This window comes from Vitis riparia, chromosome 9 (assembly GCF_004353265.1).
Source record: "Vitis riparia cultivar Riparia Gloire de Montpellier isolate 1030 chromosome 9, EGFV_Vit.rip_1.0, whole genome shotgun sequence".
Taxonomy (NCBI): Eukaryota; Viridiplantae; Streptophyta; class Magnoliopsida; order Vitales; family Vitaceae; genus Vitis; species Vitis riparia.
In genome coordinates this window covers 11,444,853-11,464,201 of record NC_048439.1, presented here as the reverse complement: position 1 = coordinate 11,464,201, position 19,349 = coordinate 11,444,853, and the positions used below count along the sequence as shown (strand labels likewise).

The window sequence follows — 19,349 nt, the reverse complement described above, 5'->3', positions numbered from 1 at the left end:
GGAGCAGGTGTTGAATAATTTAGGCGTGAGGGGTAAAGTTTCTCCAATTATAACTTCAAAATATAAATCGTACGTATCAATAAAATTAAAAATTTTAGTTAATTTTGATAAGTAAACAGTGAGAATTTCATGTTCTTAATTTCCAAATTTACAAAATCTAAAAACTAATGAATTAATGTTAATAATTGAACACACATTTCAATAATAAATTCATAATCAAAATATACATTACATAAAAATGACCGAGTAAACAATGAAATTAAAAACCTAGATTTCTTTTTTTCTTTCTTTTTTTATATTTTCTTAACACTCAAAGACAATTTGGAAACCATAATTACTGGTTAATTATTAATTTCCTAACTAATTAAATAATTTATCATTATAAACTTTTGTTATTGTAATTTATTTTAGAATTTTGGGATATTTAGAAATATATTAAAGTGTGATATTTTTACATATTAGTTTTAAAGTTCATTTTATTTAATATATAAAAATATTTTGACATTAAATAATAACAAACAATGTAACTCAAATATTAATAAAATAAAAAACAAACTAAATAGTAAATTCATTCTTATGAAAACTACAACCCATTGTTATCAAAATAATTTTAGATTATATCTATAAATATTATTATCAATTTATTTCTTTTTTCATTCTCATTCCCATTATTATCTAATATTGAAATAAAAACAAATAATCATTCCAAATTCTTTCCTATTCAAAGAGAAATTAAAATGAAAACAAAATATTCATTCTCATTTCTCCTCGTAACATATGCCAAACATGGCCCAAAGGTCTCCAGATGTTTTGGAATGACACTAGACATTTGTACCAAATAGTATTGAAGCTGAATAAAGCCCATGAAAAATTCGACTCCAGCATGCTTCTAGGATTAATTGGTGTAAAACGATAAGCAAAGGGTGCATGCAATTATCACACGTCATTCATATACAAATTTCTGACAAGTAAATTTCAACTAAAGAATTGAAAAGAGATCGAATCTGGAAGTCATGTTAAACAATTACTGACTTTCTAGCATGGAGATGGAATAGGTACAGAAAATAAATGATCTTGAGCAGGTGATAACTCTAAAAAAGCCAATGCCTTTTTCTCGGTGCTCTGGAAGGAACGTCTGCAAACATATCCAACCAAAAAATTAAAATCCGATGTCACTGAAAGAATCAAAAGAACTACAGAAACCAGTGCACATGATATATGTTGGATTCATTACCTCCACTTGCATACAATGAATTATAGTGTACTTCACTCCAGAAGCTCAACCAAAGCTCTACATCCACAAAAACAAAAACTTCAGTCACAATCCCAAAAACTTATGATGAAAATCAGAAGTTCCGAAGATTCAGAAGATCAGCTTGATTCGAAGTAACAGGCGATTATGGATATGGTATTAGTTTGGTCTAATCTGGATACGTAGACCAACAGATTTTAGCATAGACGGAATCTTGGATGAGTTATCTCAAAACCATGTCTATTTCCACCATCATTTGGGCAAGGGGATTTATGGTTTGGGTCAGAGTAATCCCATTATGTAGCCGAGCAACTTCCCACCAACGGTAATGCTTATGATTAATCTTTAAGTAGGTAACAGAAAACAGAACATCCAAACTTAGATCATCTTTTGTCCATTTAACTGTACTACTTTTAAATGACACCATTACACCACTAATACTAACACTAATATTACTACTATTACTACTAATAAACAACAATAATGTGGCCATAAGCATTATCACTATTATTATTGTTGTTTTTGTTGTCATTCACAGTTAACTAAAGACACTATTGGACAAAGCAATAAAATGTAAATCTTTCTCAATTTAATTGCAATTTTTTAAACAAAAGAAAAAGGGAAAATAATGCTAATAATAATAGTATCATTGTTATCACTCACATATAACTTAGACACAAGGTGATAGATAACTAGCCAAAATGTGAAAAAGGAATAGAACTCGAGCTTTCTTTTCTTCATTTCAACTCTACATTTGTTTTTATTTATTTATTTATTTATTTCCATGTTCCTTTAACTTTGTTTTTTCTACAGAATTACTTGACGATTCGGTAAGGATTCAAGCTTAACCCCATCCTGTGAGACTGAAGGTCTTTCCTTTCTGAACAGATTATTGATATATCTGGACACACCTAAAGAATTCTAGCGAAGTCTTTACTTAAGTTGGTTGAATGAACAGTGTATTTGATTAAAACAAAAAGATGATGATTAGTACTTTCAATGAGTTGTAGACAACTTTAGATTAGAACTAAAATTTAATCATATTATATGTCGTAGCAACACATTTTACTTATTTGATCAACATAAAGGGCACACTTAATCCATTTTGGATTTTTTTTTTTCTTTTTTAATGTTTGTAACCTACTTTTAGTATCGCTTCATCTTTCTCTTGTAGTTCTTTCACTTTGTCGTTCACATTATTTTCTTTTTCGATAGGCTTCTTGCTTCTCATTATATACTTCTAGTGTACATAGGATGCACCCCCTTTTTTGCTAGGTGCTGATTAATACATCTCGATTTTCCAATCAATACACATCTGTTTTGAAAAATCAAAATATGGGTTCATGTAGCATGCCCCTACAAGTCAGGATATAAGAACTATTGATGAGGATGAATATCCAAAATATACATCAAAAAAAGGAATTAGTATAAGTTGCAATTAAAATAAGATTAGAATTACTTGGAATTAAATTAGGATTAGTATTTATTGGGAGTAGCTAATTAAGTTATAAGAGAACTAGAATTAAAGTCATAATAAATTATTTGAATGATAGTAGACTTTGAATTTCTTAAAAAAACCTATAAATAAGGCTAATAGATGTAAACCAAAGTAATTGATTAGTGATTAAATAATATTACTTTTCTTTTGCAAGTATTGCAATTCTCAATAGTGACTCCTAGAAGGCTTTGATGAGACTCTAAGGTTTCTATCTCTTCTTTTATCTTCTTTCATCTTTTTTTCCTATATTATTTAGTTTTTTTTTTGCAAGTATTGTAATCCTCAATGGTGAGACTCCCTTGGTTTCTTGTAGTAAGATTCTAAGGTTTCTATCTCTTCTTCTTCTTATCTTCTTTCCCCTTATTTTATTATATTTTATTTTGTTGGCATAAATTTTATCCCTTGTTCCTCTCCTTACATATTAAAAAGATAAATACCCCGGTCCACCTATTTGATTATAGGCAACCCATCCTTGGGTTGTCCTACATCAACTATTCTAATATGGATTGCACAAAAAATAGCTCTGATGGATTTCACAACAATTTTTAATCCAAATATGGAAAACCTGAGTTGACATTTTGACTATGCTGACTTTATTCCTTCATACACAATTCAGAAATGTACAACATGTGCTTTTGTTGCCAAGTGTGGTTCATCAATCCATGGATGGTATATTTGTAATTTCTCCTCTTTTTCATTTCTTGTATGTGTGGAGCCTAACAAGAAAACCACCCCTTCCTCTTCTCGTCTTCCTTTTTTTTTTTTTCAGACACTTGTATACGAATAATTGATTTGGGAAATTGAATGGCAAAAATAGTATCAAAGCAAGAGCGTGGCTACCATATGCATGGATCTAGAATTTCTAAGCTATTGCAGGAATGGTTCAATCATCTTCAAGAATACCTCAATTCTCCAATTTGTCCAATGTATCCAAAAAATTAAGGCAAGAAGCTTGAACAAAAGCATAATATTGAGCATTGTTTGATCCCTGAACATGAGCTAACTAGGACTCAAATCCTAAGAAGGGACCCTCCCTTTTTGCTGCAATGAACTTATTCTTACATCCTGGTTGCTTAAAGTCATCGAAAATTTGTGTCATCATCTTACGGGGCACTTCTTGATTACAGTTAGTCTATATCTATATCCCAAAGTGGTAGACAAATGGTAATAAAGGTGGTAAGGACATCGTGGCTACTTATGCTCAGAATAAACTAGTGATGCAGCATGTTGTATCAATGTTAGTGCTTCAATTCCTCCATTATTAACTGCATGGTAAATTATTGATTTGGGAGATGAAAATCACATGAAAGGAAGAGAAAGCCAATTATTTTTCTTTAATTAAAAAGAAAAAAAAAAAACAAGAGATGTAATTAATTCTTTATTACTTTTTTGAAATGGACATGTTAACATATCCCCCACTTTATACTCATCTGCCTGTGTTTCAGGATCTAGAGTTGAGAAGGTGACTATAAGGGCCACGAGAGTCAGACTTTATGTCCTAGATGCACTAGCCAGCTCTCCAGCTCAGGTTTATTTCATCAATAGGATTGTGAGGTTCACTGGTGCCAAAACAAGGTGCAAAGGACCAAACACCATTCCTCAGCTCCTGATTACCTGCTTGGTTGATACTCTGATCTAAGGTAGCTACCATAGAGAGTAAATATTGTTACTCTCAAGACAGGAAATTGTTGGTTCTTGCAAAATTTTTAACTTTGCACAAAAGTAGGAAGGGTCTTGCAACTCTTAGAACAACTTTAGAGTTGGACCTGAGAACTACAAAGAAAAATCTAGCCTTGTGATGAAACTTAGATCTTTCGCAAAGAAATTTGGAAAATTCCTTTAAATGGATAATGAGAGTAAATCTTCAAAACCAGAGAATAATTCTCAAGAAAAATCAAAACCCTGTAATAGGTTGAAGAAGAATAATAAAGAATACAAAAAGATGTACAGAAAATAAAGAACCTTTAGGTGTTTAGCTTTATGAGTATCAAGGCCACCTTTTGACTGTCTAGCAAGAAAGTTAAGGGAAAGGCTAAGGGGAGGAATGCATGTGGGAATTGGATTCAGAAACAAATGCATAAAACCTTTAAATGAACCATTTTGAATCAATTAGTAACTTGAAATGGATATACTACAAACTCAACCAAGAAAAGTTTATGTGTACCTCTGGTAGGATTTCCGTCTCGGGGATTGATCTCAATGAAGCAAGTATCTCGAAAAGATGTGATTAAACAGATTTTGGCTCCAAACTACAAGAAATGCAACATCAAATTATCAGAAACTGAGACTTCTAGATCTTGCCAAAAAAGAATAGAAAGGGAGAAAAGAAAAACAACAAAACATCAAGAGCATGAAAATTATGAAAATAAATCACAATAATAAGATAGAAGTTGCATATAAAACAATTCTCAAGTAAAAGATGACATAAAAGGATAGGCTGTTTTAGCAACATTTTCCCAAGTGAACCACCTTTTTATCATTATGGAAAAAAATGACAAAATTGTCCTCCATCATAATATCAAATTTATCACGTCCTCTTGAAAGCACCCTTCAAATAAATAATGGAAATTTAAACTACATACCCCCACTTTCTTTTTATTTGTCTCTATATGCATGAATAAGACGAGCATATTTCTTCAGATACATACTATAGGGCTCTTACAAAGCCATATCTGACAAAATACACGCACTTTGGCCTAAATCTATCCAATAGGAGGTTTATTCCTTGATACCAATAAAAATATAAAAAGCCAATCTGTTTTACTCTTTCATGTGATGTGAACAATTTTTTGAAAATAAATGTAGCGTAGTTATCAGTTATGATTCTAACATTTCTCAAGATTCCCTATAGCAAACGGGTTGATTATGTCAATATTCATCTTGGGAAAGATGGCAAAACCATAATTGTTCAACTTGTTGAACCATAGTAGAATGAAGGATAAAATTCAGAGATAGTCACTGCCAATTGAACATTCAGCGAATTTCATCCTCAAGTCTAGAAAAACTGCAGGGCCACTGGAAAGTTTGCTAAAAAAAACAATCTTCACTACTAACCCTAGGATAGAAGATATTGAGTACACTTATATAGCAAATCTACAGAAGGAACATGTTATCTTAATTGATAATATATCTGAGTATTTCAAAGTACTCACGAAAGAGAAATTGGAACTTCAGGAATGGGATATTTTCAGGAAGATCAGAGAAATATGAGCTATTGTAAATTTCAAACTTCCTATTAGAAATTTATGTGTTAAAATGTATGTTGGCAAATTCTGTCCCAAACTGTTTGTAATCAAATCAAAGTTTTGTCAAACCCATCAAATCCAATCTGTTCATACTAAGAACTTTGTTGCATTTGTCCGCACATCAGAAAAATTCATAAATGTTAGACAATTTTTAAGATGGGTGAGTGACCTAGATAACATTATCTAATTTATAGAAGATTGAAATAATGTTTGCAACATCTAAAGATGGTCTCTAGAAAACTGGGGTTGGAAAAAGCAAGAATGGATAATTGCTCTTGGATTGATCCAAGATTGATATAGGCAGGCTGTTTCAGTTCAATCTATTCAGGGTCTATATACAGATCAACTGAACAATAAATTTGTTCTTCAAGCTCCACTTTCAATCAATCTATAAAAAATCAGCCCTTTTTTACCTATCCTAATTTGATCACAATTATCACTTATCAAGTTCTCCAATCCTTCTAAAACTTTTAATAACATGTAAGAGGGTTTTTAGATTGCTGAAAATCTAGTTCTCTCTGGCTGCCTACATTGAATCCTTGAGATATATTTTCATCCTAATTTTCTCTGGCTGATTTCGTTCAAACCTTGAGAGAGAAGTTTCATTCAAAAAGCCCTGTGGTTATAATACAAATCCTTACCCAGATTTATGAAAAAATCAAAACCCTAAGCTAATCTTTACCCTTTTCAGTGATTGGGTGTCGCTTGTAAGCAGAGTATTCCAGTGGATCTCAAATTTGGTAAAAGCATCCTATCCTGATCATGCCATTGAAAACAACCTACCCTCTTGTCATAGAATTGCGAAGCCAAAAAGAATTCTATGCATCAACGTTGTTCCAATTCCCCAAAGATAAGCTCAGGAATCAAAATGCAACATTACTCACCATGGAGTATGTTGGATACAAGAAAACTTATGTTGCTCTTAGAACAGAATTAGTCAAGTGTTTCTGCAGTGTATGCGAGCGTGTGCCAGACACAGAGAGAGAGCGCAAAAATGCTGAGACAATGCCCAAGGCAGCACATCATAAGGTACTCCAAGGGTACTTTCCCTCTTTCTGCGCTAAGGTCAATAGTTTCTCTCATGTATGTAAAATATCTCAATGACTTTCACACTTCATCTAAAATCGACATAAATCATGATTCATTTCAATTCCTAAGCATTAAAAAAGTCCAGACAAAGTTAGAGAATGTTGTTTGGTATTATCAGTTGAAATTTTGGGTCAGACCAAAGAATTTCCCTTTATCATTATCCCATGAGCTTGTACTTTGATAATGTCATATGCCTAGCCTATATTCAACAATCATTCTCTAATTGGGAAAAAAAAAAAAATTCAACTTATGACAAATATATACCAGTCCAAACCAAACTGTGACAAAATTTTATATGCTGGGAAAGAGAGGATTGTTAAACGTTATAGGAGCAAGAATTTTGAAAATCAGGACCATGAAAGCCCATAGGAGTGACATATGGAAAAGAATAAACTACTGGATCTCTCAAGGTTTTATCGTGCATTCAACATGCTGTAAATGAGGTTTATGCCACTTAGGTTGCATGCTAATCAAAAAAGGAGGTTTTAACTCACTCGGTCAGCAGCAGCTTGTAGAGTAAGATGATCTCCCCATTCTCCTGATCTAGTAGCATGAAAAGTTGCACACAAAAATTGAATTAGCATTTTGCCATGTTGGGAATCATGATAGAATTCTCTGCATTTTTGCAGGAACAAAATAAGTAGGCATCACCACAGAGGTCTAACTTTTTCATCTGCTTCAGGTAGCTTCTGTACTTCATTGGAACATAACTTTCATATAATTTTCTGAAATGCTTCAACTGGAGCCAAAACATAATACAATGATCAGAACAAATCCTAACCAAAAAATACTTCCCTTTCATGAAATATTTGCAGTGCCATAGAATGTTTAAAAATACATAAACAGATGTATAAGCTGGTGAGTCTCCATCAATCTGTATACAAGACAGTAGATGTATTCAGTTTTTTCTTTTATAAGCACCAAAAAGTGGGGGCACATCCTATGTATACAGGCAGTGTACACAAAACATCACAATACAAGCACCAAACAAGTACAAGGATAACCTACAAAAACAAGCCAAGCTATCCACAATGAAGAGCATCTAAGAAATTCAAATAGAGGGGTTCTCCATTTCCAATGAAGCACGAGACTACTCTAATAGTGATTTAATGAAGAACAACTTTAATCTCTGATTTGAAAGCTCTTTATCTTTGAAAGTCTCAGTCACGCTCTTTCCAAATACACCAAAATAAGCAAAGCAGAGCCATACACCAAGCAATTCTTCTCTTCTCATCTAGCCCTTAAATTTCCATTCAAGGAGGAGGTTTCTCACTGAAACTGGAAACACTCATTTCAAGCCAAAGACTACTAACAGAAAGTCCATATCACTCTTGTCACAATGAATCAAGATGTGATCAGATGACTCTTCATCGTCTTTACAAAGGTTACATTTGTTGACCATAGATCATTCCATGCAAAAAAAGACGTTCTAAGGGGAGCTCGAGATCCCCAAAACTCTTTGGTTGAAATACTAAATTGCTCTCAGCACTTACGGAATTTTTGCATTCAATTTTGCCTTTAGTAGTCATAGTCTCAAATAACTAAGCAAACAGAACCTTTCCAACATGATAATAGTAGAAAAAACCAAATACAAACAACATGGTTACACAGAAATTGAACAAAAAGTTGTCCTCTTATCAAAGACCTTACACTTTTTAAAAAAATGAGTAACCAAACATTTATAGTTCCTTCACATTTGAAAATCCCCTTTTTTGGTAAAGATAAATTGTATTAACAACACCTAAAAAAGGGCACACAAAGGCATACACAATATACACACGGGTGCCAAAAAGCAAAACAAAGCGAGGGTATACACAAAAACACCACCCACATCTTACTTAGAGCTTAACCACTCTACAAAGTTCATCATGGATAATGAGCAATCTCCTATACACGCTCTAACCCACTTCAAAAAACTTATACATAAAGGTTTGTCTTTAATTGTTTGATCTACTTTTTCAATATTATCAAATGTTCTCCTATTTCTCTCCCTCCAAATGGTCTAAAATAAGCACAAAGGAGTAGCTCTTCAAGCCTTTTTCCTATTCTTTCCAACAAAGATCTATGTCAGCTCAAAAGCCATTTCTCACTAAGTGCATCACTCACTTTATTCCAAAAAGAGCATAAATAAGATACCACAAAATAATCATTTTCAAGAAATGAAGGAGAATGCAATCACCTATTTCTTCTCTTTTGCATAGTTAACATCTATTCAATATCTTCATCCCCTCCTTTTGAGTTGATCTAATCTCAGTATCCCGCTCCATGTAGCTTCCCATTCGAAAAAGCTCACCCTTGATGGTACCCAAAAATTCCAAACAATACTATAAGGGAATGTCTCCATTCTTCCGCATGATCAAGAGGCATAGAGAGACTTAACTGAGAAATTTATCCTTTATATCCCTACTAATAGAATGCCCTACAACCTCCTAAGAAAGGCCTCCACTTCCTCCAACTCCTAATCATAAATTTGTTAGTAACCCATAAATCTTTAGTAATGGCTACTGAGAATAACTTTGGAAAAGCCTCCCTCAAAGGTATATCACCACACCACCTATCCTTCCAAAACTTCATCCTTCTCCCATTAGCCATCTTGAAACAGATTCTGCAATTCAAGGCCTCTCAGCCACTCCTGATTGTCTTCCACACCCCACACACTACGCTGCCCTCAATCCTCCAAAGCACCAACCTCCCCTCCTTCCCCATACCTCCCTAAATTATCTGTTACGAAAGGCATTCCCTCTCAATCGTGAATCCCCAACACCATTTTCTGATAAGAGCCTTATTAAGAGTGACCAAATTTCTAATTCTCAAGCCCCCACTCCTCTTATCCATACAAACTATAGACCAATTCATATTTCGAAATCTACATCTACAACTATAAGTTTATGATTTTCCATGCTATTAACATAAACTTAGAATGCCAAATAACCGGGCATTCCTCTTTCCTAACTGCTCCATAGTATGGTAATGATAAAGGTTTCTACAAGAGCCAATGAGCATTACAACTCCAAAAGCATAAATAAATAAGAAGCATAGATAAGACAATGACTGAGAATCACCAAAATGCCAGATTGAAGCATACAAAAGTTTTATCTGTGGCTCCAGTCCAAAGAAAGAAAGAGAAGTGCTATGTTGAATACTCATCATTATTCATTAGAATACCCTCACAGGTATGTAACATACAGCTTACTCTGAGTGGTCATGGCGCCACAATGGTTAGATCACTTAGTCACATCTTATAAGCAGTTCCAAATTGGAGATCGGTTTTCTGTTAGACTAGTAGAAAAGGATTATGTAAGCATTAATGATTAAGCTTCCCATTTACTTTCTTTATGTTCTGATTTAGTCAAACGGTATAATTGAAGCAATATCCATGTAATGGATGGACTCAACATGATTAGATATGAATTAACCATGCAAAAACATAAAACTACTCGATGATCTATAGTGAGATCTTGATGGGCTACACTTTCACCTTTCTACTCCCTACAAAAAAGGAGAAAGAAAGAGAACAATGAGAAAAACTTTTCTAGCCAACCAGATTAAGCATTCTGGAACAAAGTGTACTGTATTTGGTGTTAAGCTTGTATAGATCAAGAGACTAGGTTGAACCACCTCATCACTCCTTAGCTCATTATATTCAAAATAGGTAGGAAATATTTTTTCAGAGATTTATCGATAACATATAGCATTAGAAGCCACTGACTTGATCTTTTCTTCACAACTAATCATTCTGGTCAAATTAGCTTGATAGGTAATCATTCTGGTCAAATTACCTCGCTGACTAGACATGATCCACATGTCATACGTCCAATAATAATATAATCCACAAGCGCACACGCATGAATTTTATCAAAATATTATTTACTAATATACATAAATTTTATCCATAAGCAATGCATGAATTTTGATCTAATACATAAATATTAGGCATTTTATTTATTTGTGGATTTACACATCACACATGGGTTTAGCACAATCAAGGGCTTGTAGTCACACAATTCAACATTAATAATGAAAGAACAATATTCCAAACAATTTGACTAGGGAAGAACCAGCACCACCGGTATAGTTAAGAAAAAGGTGCCTGATAATACACCATTTTTTGAGTGATCCTTCATTAGGAATCAATACATTCATTAACAAAAAGATCCACCAAACAGGAATCATTGCCAGGCAGAAGGAGATAATTGTTGAAAGGGCACTGCATTTTGTAAGACAAAGGTTGAAACAGTACTCATTGTAAACCATCTCATCAACACTCTAACCAGTCTTCACATTTAGGAGATCTATCAAACTTCATTTCACCACCCAATAAAAACATCTGATAATAACCCCTAACAGATCGTAACAGCTGCATCAACTCTTGAAGCTTCACCTTTGAACATACTTCATTCACTACCTGCTGATCCACATGATTGACCCTACTCTTTGCATTTGAAACTTGGTGAAGCTTAGTGTTTCTAACTCTTATTGCTGAGAGCAACATCCTTTTGCCAGCAAACACTCATGCAACCTCCCAATCTGGTGCTACACCTCTCCTCTATCTCTAGCTTCAGATAAGGTCATCACTCTTAAATTTTATCTATTTTCTTTATTCAGTAATTCTTTTTCTATCATTAAACACCCTAAATTAGTCTTTGGTCCACCTTACAATATTCTCTTTGACTTTCTGAACTTGCTGCATTTGATAAAGCTTATTTTTACCTTGAAGACAAGAAATACGAATAAACTCTTATTTTATCCAAACATACCGGTACCTTTTCAAACATATTGCCTGATATGAAGTGCCCCAGGCTCTTCCATGAGAAAAAGTACTCCAAAACAATCCGAATATGAGACAATATTGGATGTAGAAGAGTGCACGAATGAGACACAGGAATTATTCCTCCAATCTGGAGTAAGAAGTCTATAAATAATGGACAAAATCAACAGATTTTTGTTGTTACAATTAGGTACAGGAATGTTGAACTCAAGGAAAGAATGCTCCTGCATTCCTAATGCTATCTCACTTGTCCTTTTCTTTGCTGGGGCAAGTGTTTACATCACTTGCAACTAAAATAAGCATCTCATGCAGTCTTGCATCACCCAATTTCTCAAATTGATGATCTAAAGCTCCTATCATAACATGAACTCCTGATAAGAAATATACTGCCTCACAAAGAACAATTCAAATTCATTAACAACAAATAGAACAGGAGATTTCTTTGAGGAAACAGCCTTCCAAGACCCATCAATTGGCTTAACTTTACATCTCTCATATCTAAGTTTACTAAGTAGTGACTAGAAATTTAGAATAAGTAAAAACAAAGTTAATGCATTAAAGGAGTCTGATGAATCTCACCTGCTTGACAACCTTTTTCCTTACATGTTTGTGGTAATCTGGATTGCGAAACAACTGATCTGCCAGGGCCCGAAACTGCCCATTAAATAAACATATAATATCAAAGATATTAATAAAAAAAACAGCTAAGGAAAGGGACAGGAACAGTTTGATAGAGATATAAAAAATTAAGTGAATCATGCCAATAACAAGTACAGATAATTGTATGCATGCAAAGAGGTGTATCAAATGTCATGATAAATTAAGCAACTATCCTATCTAACCAACCTGACAATTGCCATCTCCCTCAATTTGCAATTCAGCTAAATCATATGTGGCCAACCTGAACAAAAAGCAAGATTATGACTATATACAGAAAGGGGCAAAATGATTAGTGCCAACTCTTTAATGCTCATGTGCATTCCGAGTCTTTGCACCAGAACTCGAAATCTCAAAATTTACTTGACATGAGCCATTCAAGTGAAGTCTGATTAGACTTTATAATATACAGAAAGAACTACAAACAGACACAAGTAGTGCCTCTGCAGCCTGCCTCAGGTGGCAGAACGTTGGGGAGGTTCCATTTCTGATTTCAGACAAATAAGTGTCCACTAAAGAAAAGAAGGAGAAAAAAAAAAGGGCCACAACAAGTAGGAAATTTAGATCAAAATAATCAATGAGAAATTGCATCTCAATATCGATTAGATCTCAACCTTTCAGCTAGCCGCTCATGATCTAATGTTGCATCATTCACATCAGGTATTTCCCCATTAACTCGTGGAGTGTGCTGCAAGTACAATAAATCAATGAGTACTTACATATCCAGGTATTATCCAGAAGTAACCTGAAAGCCAAAAAGTCAAAATAACAATACTATTTGTGCATGTCAACCATAAACATGTCACTGTAACAATAATATGGGAAAAGAAATATACTACTATTTCCAAACGATATAAGAAAGCAAAAGTTCAGATAGAATTCTACCCATGCACACATTCATACAAGGGAGATCAAAGCAAGCACAGAACACAAAGTAAATGAAGGAATAGAAATATACTTTCCACTGGCATAAAATGCAAACAAAACATACCTAGTTAAAGTATGGCACAATGCAAGTACAGTGTGAATATATATGAATCATGGATGTATGAATGAGACTATGAAAGCAACCTGGTGTGCATTTATGCATCCATGAATTTAGCATGTGTAGGCAATGAAAGCATCCAAGAAGGTAATCTGAATAACACTCTCATATCATATTTTGATACAGATATAGCAACACCAGTGTCCAAAAGAAGATGATAATGCATCTTAGTTGGCATAATATAATCTTCACTATTTTCTACTATTTTATTTGGTATACATCACGATATAGTTCTTATGGGCTAAAAAAAGAAAAAAATTGTATTACTTTCAAGATATAAAAGTCCATGAGGAACACACAAATTAAGCTTTTCATGGGTCCCATTATAGCTCCGTGACCTTAGAGGGTTCTACACAGCATTAAGGGAACATTTGTGAGCCACATTATGGTTCAGGGGCTCCAGGATGTAATTTATTACATAGGTGCCATAGGTTGGGCAGAGGTGGTTGTGTGTGTGGGTTCAGCAAATTACCCAAACATCCACTGTTAAGACAAAAGGGGAGACCAAGATGAATTTTGGTTGAAAGAAAGGATGAGTCCTGTTCATGCAATGGGGATCACCATCATTGTAGGCAGTTGTCAAACCAAGCTTCATATTGGCTAATGGAGCAAATTGCTTCTTCTAATTATGCCATCTTTCTGGTAGAACTCAAAAGTCAACAACTGAGTATTGCAAACCTTTGAAGAACCATTTATGAAAGTCGATAGGTTGGCTCTAAGACTAATTAACAAGCAACATCAAACTAGACACAGTGTGCATAAAGAAGAAAAAATACATCCATTTAAAAAATAAATACAACACCATTAGCCATTAGGGAATAATCATAGCAAGCAAATTATCACTTAACTCTGCTTCATGTGGCTTAAAAAATCAGGGGAATAAATGCACCAAAATTTCAAAAACCCAAAGCTTTGATACCATGTTAAAGGAAATAAAGCAACATTTATATCAAGCAACTTACCACCTAAAGATATATGTGGATGTATTATATGGACAGATACATCCTCACCTTTTCTTCTTTCCAATACTGTTTAAACCCACATTAATTTCACTTAGTCTATTTCTAAAAGTGGCCCATGTGTTTGATAACTTTTATAAGCCTCTACTGCACACTTTCCTTACAAAATTTCACCATAGGCATATCCATGCTGCTTAAATTTGTGCGCTTTTACTAAGACCGATTGGCTGCAAGCCCACAAAAACCAGACCGATAACAAGAAGAAAAGTGCCAATAGTACTAGATGTCCATTCTGGTGAACTATGTAGCTCAGACATCTCTGAAGAGGAGCCATATTGTTTGATATGATACTCCAGAATCATGTGTCTGGCACTCCCAGGATAGGTACAAACTTCCAATTTCTATCATTCATGCCATATTCATGCAATCCAAATTAAACTCACTATGGCTGCTTCATGACATGATATTTTGTTCTAAAAAAGTAAAAGAATATAGTTTTGAAGACAAAATTATAACAAGAGAGGAGTGATGCTACAACTGCATGGTCGGTTAAGAGGCCAATCAAGTATTAAGGGCCCCTAACTGAAACCCACACTACTGAACTTCAGTCTCTAGGTTTTGTGATCTGGACTACACCAAGTCTACCTGAGAATGGAGCCCAACCAACCACACCTAGTTGCAAAAGTAGCTAGAAGCAAGTTGGATGTTCTAGATGAATTACAGTTTATCCTCTGAATGGACTGGTCCTGCTATGATACTACAAGATGAAGTTTACCCTATTTGGTCATGACTTCAATGTCTAGAACGGACAAAAAGGAAATGAAAACACCAAGTAGATGGCAAGTACTATTCTAACTGGCAGTTATCCATGGTGAAAATGTGGTCTAAGATACATGAATAATTCTCAAATTTTGGACCCTGAAGATGTGGAATTGGATAAAACTGTATAGGCCACAAAATATGGGATAGAGACGATTGTCAATCCCACCACCAAGTGTACTTGTGCATATTAAGAACAATAAAAAAATAAAATTGATATTCTCCTTTTCTTCTTCCATGTTGCCACAATTGAATTTGCCTTTTTAGGGAATATTCAATATACCTTCTTTAATACAGTGACACCATCATATATCAATCTTAACTAAGGTCCATGTAGGTGTTATACATGCTTTTGAATTCCTACATCAATCATGGCATTTGCAAAAGGTTTTAAAAACAACTAAACATACAAAACCAAGAAAAGTGGAAACCAACTTTCATAATGATAAGTTGAAGCACATACAGAACAATTAAAAATACTAACAAAATTGTGTGGAACATACCGGAATAGAATTCAAATGAGAAAGTCTCTTCCCAAGCTTGTTTCCATTTTTCAAACTTTCTTCTTCTGCTAAGATTCTAGCAATGGTTTGGTCGTCCTCTGTGTCTTGCAAGCTGCTATTCAAACTAGAGCTTGAGTGAGAGCTTGCATTGCCACTTGCACTAGTATGGCCATAGTTCTCGGTCATACTATCTCAATCAGAACAAATAGCAAATTTCAACCTAGAATAAATGAGACATCAAAATTAAAATAACCCAATCAATCACCCCACCATATAAATAAACTCAAAAATCTAATAAAGGAAACAAACATCAAATTTAAATATCAAAGTTTGCAAAACCCAACAGAAGATATCATTATCTTGGTTTATCATCAAGAAAACCCAGAATTTTTTTGTACAGAGATTATTACAAGCATAGAAGATAAAATGCCAAGAAGGATTTTAAATAAAAAATAAAAAAAAATAAGTTAAAAAACAATCCAGATCCTCAATGGAGCAACTAAGAAATACCCACTTGTTTAAACTCATAAGAGTCAGCGAAAAAACAGTTTTTGTGTGTGTTCCGTAGTAGATCCCTTACAGGAATTGATCGACTAAAGGAAGAATTGGTATTTTCCCCGTCTTCCCAACAATCTAACGCAGTAATTAAACAGAAAACACAGAAATGGATACTATAAAGGACTTACAAAACCAACCCAGATCATTAATGGGGAAACAATGAAACACCTACTTTTTAAATCTCATAAAAATTACCAAAAGAACAGAAAACTCACGGATATCTAAGGGCAAAAATAAAGGAACAGAATCCGGGATTTTTCAGCTGTGACCTTTATACAATCACTCGCCTTAATATAGTAGATTTGCTAACAGTTAAGAAAAAACTTAACGAACAAAGAATAAGAATCGAAATACAATTTTTTTTTGGTCTTATTCCCTCTATTTTCCCAGCAATCAAACACAGTAATTTAACAGCAAAAGGCAAAAGTAAACCGTAAAATAATAATAATAATAAATAAAACAAGATAATTAATGGAGCAACTGAGAAATATCCACTTGTTCAATTGCAACGGGAATACGGAAAAGAAAAAAAGAAATCATGAAACAAATCTTTTCTTCTTAGTTGAGTACCGTTTGGTTGCTAAGAAATTACTAGAAAAGAATCTCGAAATTTTCAAATAAGCTTCATGCAATTACTTCACTAGGTTTAATAGAACCGCTAATATTGGAGAACCCAATCTTAAGAAGCAAAAGAATAGGAATCGAAATTCGCCTTTGTGTCTTATTTTGCTCCATTTTCCGGGAAGCCAACACAATAATTTAATAAGAAAAGAAAAAGATAAATGGAAAATAGAAGAAGGAAGGAAAGAAAACGCACCAGGAAGTGGAATATTGGAGAGAGAAGAAAGAAGGAAAAGATGGAAGAAAGAGACGGGGTTGGGTTGGACTCATTCCTTCTCAGACAACAAACGCACACGTTGAAATTGGGAATCCTCTTCACAAACCGTGTGCTCTCAGTTTCTCTTTTCAATTCTAACTTCTTTTTTTTTTCATTCATTTGACCAATACTTTTTATCACGCCACGTGCACCATCAAGGGTACGGATGATAGACAAACCGACATACAGATTTTCTTTTCTTTCTTTTTTTTTTTCCTTTTCTTTCGTGGGTAACTGGTAAGCTGGATAAATGTCACTTCTTCTAGAAACTCTAATGGACTTGTTATTATGGAAACTATGTTTGGTGTAATTAGAAACTATTTGTAGACATGTTGTATTATGATATTACCTTGGATGGTATTTAGCGGTTGTTCTATAATATTTAGTACATTCTATACATTGTTCCCTTATTAACACTTTCTTATTGACTTTCTTACATGCGTCGTACCAAGATTCATCGATATTAATAATATTGATGATTGTTATTGTAAATGAGCAATGTGTTTTTTAGAAGATTAAATACTTTAAAATCAACTAACAGTCTTTGTATTAGATTTGTAATGCTAACGGGCTTTGCTTGAACAATTTTTGTTGGAGTGACAAATTTTCGTTTCTTTGGAGCTCTGATCGAGTTTGTCCTGTATAATAGTTTTAACACAAGTATTAACATTTTTTAGGTGAAGTTATAGTTATATAGTGTGTAAAGCATACCGATTTTTCATTATTTCAAATTGATGAAAATTTGGGTTGATATGGATTATGGTAATCGATAATGTTGATAGGGAAAACTCACCTAACCAATAATAATTATTTATTAGTAGTTTATATGATAGAAGAGAAACAAAAGAAACAAGAAGAATATTCAACATGTGATTTGTATACATACCTTCATATGTTGTCAATTTTGCTTTTGATGAAGCAATTATTGGTTGGTTGGTTAGCTTCTAATTCTTCTAGTAGTTGTCTTTCATATGAAGTAAGATTCCCTTCACAATGTTAGGATGATAGTATCCTTACTTTTAACACATGAGAATAGAATATTATTATAAATGTTAAATAATTCAGATTCAAAAAATAAAATAATTTGTTTTTTCTAAAGTTTTTAAAAAGTAGTACGCTAAGTTGATGAGGGTGACATTCCGACTATAGACTTCAATATCGGTTCCTTTTCTTCTCATAGGAACAATTGCATCAACCTTGATAAAGACATCTAATATGCCTAAGAGAGATGAAGAGAGAGAATAGATAAATGTAAAAGGAAATTTGTTATAATGTGTTATTCTAGCATCATAAAGTTTAATAATTATTATACACACACATACCAATGAGATTGTTCGTTGGAGTATGATATTCTATGTCCTTGAATTCAATGAAAGAAAATAGAGCATTTGATATGTCAACGCCAATTGCAACCTTTTCCACTTGGGTATGAAGAGACAACATCAACTCAAGGTTGTCATGTATATTTAAGAAATTGGTATTTACTTGTTTTACCTACTCATTTGAAATGAGGTAAGTCTTATTTTTCGGTAGAATTAACTCATAGAAAATTCAAAGAAATCATTAATTGCTTCCTTCACTATAAAAGCAGAATTTGTTGTATGTTATGAGACCGGTTTTCAGGTATTTTAGTCGAGGAACTTCATCTCAAGACTTGGAAATTTAAGATTCCATGTCAAAGCCATTGAGAATTTTATGTGATAATTTCGTTGTAGTTTTCTTCTTTGAAAACAAGAGTTCAAGCGTACCAAAGGCTATTGATATAAAATATCTTATTATGAAAGAAATAGTATATAATCAAATGGTGTCAATTGAACACATCAATACCAACTTAATGATTGTAGACCTTTCAACTAAAGCATTGAAGCAAAAGACCTTTTAAGGAACATTCTTGTAATATGGGTCTTCATAGTTTGTTAAAGAATTTTTTTATTGAGATACTTTGAGATCTCTTTATTGTTCATAATGATTCTACTCTATCATGTTTTTATTATATGCATATTTTGATGGAATAATATTCGGAATAGAATTGACATGTATTTAACATTAAAGTTGGGTCATTGAAGTTTGTGGATATAA

General features: G+C 33.5%; 1 protein-coding gene across 5 annotated transcripts; it reads right to left on the bottom strand.

The window, feature by feature from the left end:
- Positions 1-857: 857 nt before the first annotated feature.
- LOC117922079 (OVARIAN TUMOR DOMAIN-containing deubiquitinating enzyme 11) lies at positions 858-17,345 on the bottom strand. 5 transcript variants are annotated; one of them, XM_034840089.1, is made up of 10 exons: positions 17,211-17,342; positions 15,836-16,055; positions 13,124-13,197; positions 12,699-12,753; positions 12,432-12,506; positions 7,750-7,823; positions 7,579-7,627; positions 4,915-4,999; positions 1,235-1,291; positions 858-1,135 (listed from the first exon to the last, which is right to left on the bottom strand). In XM_034840089.1, the coding sequence occupies exons 2-10, from the start codon at positions 16,019-16,021 to the stop codon at positions 1,092-1,094; spliced, it is 699 nt and encodes a 232-aa protein (XP_034695980.1). In that variant the 5' UTR covers positions 16,022-16,055; positions 17,211-17,342; the 3' UTR covers positions 858-1,091. The 5 variants fall into 5 exon arrangements, with proteins under 5 accessions (XP_034695980.1, XP_034695981.1, XP_034695982.1 ...); XM_034840090.1 differs by lacking the exon at positions 17,211-17,342 and adding an exon at positions 16,964-17,113; XM_034840091.1 differs by lacking the exon at positions 17,211-17,342 and adding an exon at positions 16,609-16,716.
- Between the last annotated feature and the right edge of the window lie 2,004 nt (positions 17,346-19,349).